Source organism: Cynoglossus semilaevis, chromosome 16 (assembly GCF_000523025.1).
Source record: "Cynoglossus semilaevis isolate Cse_v1.0 chromosome 16, Cse_v1.0, whole genome shotgun sequence".
NCBI classification, from domain to species: domain Eukaryota; kingdom Metazoa; phylum Chordata; class Actinopteri; order Pleuronectiformes; family Cynoglossidae; genus Cynoglossus; species Cynoglossus semilaevis.
This window is the reverse complement of record NC_024322.1, coordinates 2924986-2929221: the sequence shown is the minus strand read 5'-3', so window position 1 is coordinate 2929221 and position 4236 is coordinate 2924986. Positions and strand designations below refer to the sequence as shown.

The window sequence follows — 4236 nt, the reverse complement described above, 5'->3', positions numbered from 1 at the left end:
CCTTAGAACCTGTCAAGGTGTGTCTGACTCTGTGACGTGGGTAAGGAAGTGTCAAAAGAAGTCTCTGAAGATAAAGGACAGTAGTGATTGGATGGGAGCTTCATTTTGAGGTCAGCAGACATAAGGCGGAAGAATGATTTAATCAGAGTAAATTCCGACTAGTCTAGAACAGAACATAAATGTGTTCCTGATCATAAGGTGCCAGTATGAGATAGCAATAGAAGCTCAATAAATAAATACACACAAAAAAAATCTACTTATCTAAGAGAAATACACAAACACTGCATTTTAACTAAAAGGCTTTTTACAAGCCTCCTATTCCAAATGTATCCTCAAATAAAACAACAACTTAGAATGAGTTGTCAAGTTGATGACAGTAATTCCAAACTACTTTTTTTTATAGTCAGTGAATGAGAGATAGTTTTGCCACTGCAAATGGTCACAGCTACTGCACTGGTGTATTTGATTAAGGAGCGTATGGTGTGGTGTCCTGTCCAGAATAACAACCGTTCGGCCTTACTGACAAATGCTAACAAAGCTGTGTTTACATTACGCAGTGTCAACAGAACAAAAAGGTGTGTGTGTGTTTTATAAAAACTGGAAATAGGAGACTTAACATGCAGACATTTACACTTAAATAAAATCTCATTAGCAATTTAAATGTAAAAACTCATAGTGCGAGCAAACTCTTTATCCTTTCACAAAGCCTTACTTTTGCTAAGGTCTGTATGGTAGGTACAAGTCAGTGTAGGACTGAAATGTAGTACATTTGTATCCTACCCACTTCCTGCTCCAATGTCAATAAAAAAAACCCAACAGTTTTACATAAACGTTGACTGCATGTTTATATTCAGTGTTGCAGTGCCTGTGGTTAAGGGTGGTTTATTTAGGAGTTTGAATGGCTACAGTGTTTATATAGGGTTTGCCCAAGTGCAGGACACGGCTTTACGGAGTGGGAGTCGACCAACAGCTGCCATGTCCATAGGAGCAAGAAATGCTGATTTTGCCCAAGGGAGATTAGCCCAGAGACTCCGAAAAATGCGAAACATCTGTTTCAAATAATGCAGAAGTAGACTGGCAACTTCTGTGGAAAATTTTGTGTATAAAAAAAAAAATCATACTTAACTTTTGTCTGTAAATTACAGAGCCTAAAACAAACTTTAGATGTGTCTGTAAAGAGAGTAAAGACACCTTTGTGCATTCATGGTGGAGAGGCCATAAATCAAGCAACAGGAAAACTAACTGGAGACATCTGGATCTCTGAAAGTGTGCCAAACATGTACCATTCTTTGATTGCAGTGGAAACACAGACAGACATTATAAGTGTGGGTTTTGTTTTTTTAATTTATGACTATGATTATTCAGTCGCACATAGTAATTTATCCGTATCCACCGTGACATGTGGTGTCACTGTTTTAGTCAAATCTTGTGAGCCACATGTCAAGCTAGTATTTGGTAACGACATTAAAAATGCCAGTTTAATTTTGGAGGGAAAATAATTTCCTGCTCTCGACAAACACGCCTCTCAATCTGATCTGACTTGTTGATGGATTTTCTTCAGAGACACACCCAACATTCCTGACAAACGCCAACATCGATTAAGTCTGAAGGATGACACGCTGAATGCAGCAGGGAAAATCTAGCATTGCCAGCACTACTCGGTAAGAGCTTTAAAAAAGTGATACTTCTGTCCCTTTAAAAGTGAGCGTTTCTTGCCTTTTTTTCTGCTGATTTGCCTAAAGTGCAATCCTAATCATCAGCACCTGCTCGGCTAGGTCAGCAGCCAGCTCAGCTATCCTGTCACTCACTGATTCAACGATCTATTTCTGACACTGGGGGCGGTAGCGGCCATATTCAGGTCACAATTACTGTGTCACTCCGCATTCTGACGCACTTTTAGTCCTCTGGCCATAAAAGATTCCTTCAAACGGTAACACTGACAGAAGTATATCCGGAAAATAAAGGTAATCTTACCATTTTTTTCTCGTTGGTTGAAGCGCCTTTAAACAGTAAAACGACTGGTTCTGAGAAGACTGTTCTCTCACAGCAGACGACAATGTGGTCCGAGTGAGTGGGTAATGACTGGCGGGAGAGGGCTTGTCAGACTATATCTATCTACAGGCCACGCCCATACTGCTGCGCTATAGCACACAAACTGTTCAGTGTGTGCCCTCTGGTGGTTCCTATAAAAAGTGTTACCACTTTCAGCAAGTCACTGGCGCCGCCATATTCATACTGCAGGATACAAGCTAACAAAGCTAGGTAAATGGAGAGAGTTCAACCTTAAACTCTCCCCAGTAAATGGGAGAGTTAAAGGTTGAGCTCTTAAAAAACGAATTAAGGTATTATATAGAATCTGAAAAAAATCTAAAAAATGAATTAAGGTATTATATAGAATCTGAGTTGTCTAAATGGATACACATCTAATATTGCTAGTTACAATATTTTACAGTAACTTGTGAAATTGCAATATTCTCACAGAATATTAGATACATTGTTAAAATAATTAAAACACACTTTATATCAAAACGCTTTATTTCAGCACTGAACACAGCAAAATGGGAATCTTAAATATGTATAATATAACTGTTAGCATTAAGAGTTTTTTTCTGTAGCTGGAATTATTTCAAAATAGCACACATACATAAAAAAGCCATTAGACAATAAGTTAATACATCTTATATACACACAAGGAATGAAGAATTGTTTTATCAGACAGATTAGGTCAACAAATAATACATTCATAGTTAACATATGTGATCAGCTGTTTGCCATGTGAAATTCTTGTTATTTATTGCTTTATACTCTTATAGTTTAATATTAATGTAGTAGATATCCAAAAGGTAAGTTTAAAGAAGTTTCAAACTGTGTGTGATCATCAAAAATGTTATAATTCTATATTGTTTGTTTTATATACTTGGGTTCAAACTGAAGTGCAATAACTTGAGTTGCAGCATTAAACACCCTGGCATCCTTACTGTTACACTTTCAGATGAAAACAGATGAAAACTCTTACGCTGCTATGAATAGAAACATCTTACATACAATCACCGGGACTGTGTCTTTGAATGCATATGAAAACTAGAGTCTTCCAAATATCAATACTTCACCAACAGCCTTTTACACTTAGAGCCTATCACAGGCCGGCTATATGGGTGTGTCAGAGTAAGTGCAGGCACAGAGGCATTATCATCACATAGCAACAATATAGTAGAAAGGCTTCACATTTTGGAGTCTGTAGAAGTTGAATTCTTGAAATAACTGTGCTTTATTTTAAAAGATGTATCAGTAGCCAATTATATCACTAAGCTTGGATGGAAGCAGCAATGCGGCATTGCATTGTTGTTTTCTTTTACTGATGGGCAAGAAGAGATGTGATCTCATGAATGTCAGTAACTGTTTTTGTATGTTTCTAGATTTTTAGTAAACAGTGAAAATAGTGTTTTCAAACGTGGTCTTAAACTGTAACAATGTTGTGGACAGTGAGTTTTTACCGTAACACATTCACGCATTAAACAAAGGACTCAATCTTGTAACATGGCCAACACTGTCTTCCTCTGTTTCTTGTGCTTTGTTTTCTTTCTGTTGTGGCTCTATTTTACCAGGTGACACTGGAGCAGACACCTGTGGTGTTTCTGTTCTGTCACTGCACGACTCCTCGGCCTCCTCATCCCTCTGCTGTACAGAGGAGAGGTACTGCTCCAGCAGACTGCAGTCTGAACTCTCTACACCATCACCACTGTCTACAATACAGCTACGAACAGGGCTCATTGTTCGCACCGTCTTCAGGGAGTCTTCTGTCCCGCTGCTCCGGAAGCTGTCCTCCAACACCACCTGTTGACCGCTTGTCGACTGGAAGCCCGAGTCTGGGAAGGAGACTTCTGAACTGTGTGGGTTTGTTGTACTTGAGGTGACAGGGTAGGAAGCGTTACATTGTTGTGGAGGTGAAACTTGGACCAGAGCAGCAGACTGAGTAACATGAGCCAGCTGCTGCTCCACAGACTTCTTCCACTGCTGCATGGACTGGAGCTGTACACCGAGGACACAAAAGGGTTTGTAAAATAAACAGCTCACATACGTGTTTTGTAAAGAAAAACATAAAGTCTGTTTGGACCCAGTAATGCAGTAGCTTAAATGAACTTACATTCATGGAGACAGTGAAACAAATTACCTATATTTACCAAGATAAGTACTGTTGCATGTTAAAAAAATACTGACCTCTTTCCACAGAAACTT

General features: G+C 38.9%; 2 protein-coding genes across 2 annotated transcripts in view; both read right to left on the bottom strand.

Moving 5' to 3' along the window:
• LOC103391677 (tubulin alpha chain-like) overlaps nt 1-2124 on the bottom strand; it is a 5601-nt gene extending 3477 nt beyond the window's left edge. The window contains exon 1 of the mRNA XM_008328035.3: nt 1975-2124. Coding sequence (XP_008326257.1) covers nt 1975-1977 — 3 coding nt within the window. The 5' untranslated portion in view covers nt 1978-2124. The remainder of the gene's footprint in view (nt 1-1974) is intronic.
• Nucleotides 2125-2517: 393 nt separating this feature from the next.
• Nucleotides 2518-4236, bottom strand: part of cep97 (centrosomal protein 97) — a 5751-nt gene continuing 4032 nt past the window's right edge. Inside the window, 2 exon segments of the mRNA XM_017039754.2 lie at nt 2518-4029; nt 4219-4233. Of these exon segments, the coding sequence (XP_016895243.1) occupies nt 3505-4029; nt 4219-4233 (540 nt within the window). The 3' untranslated portion in view covers nt 2518-3504.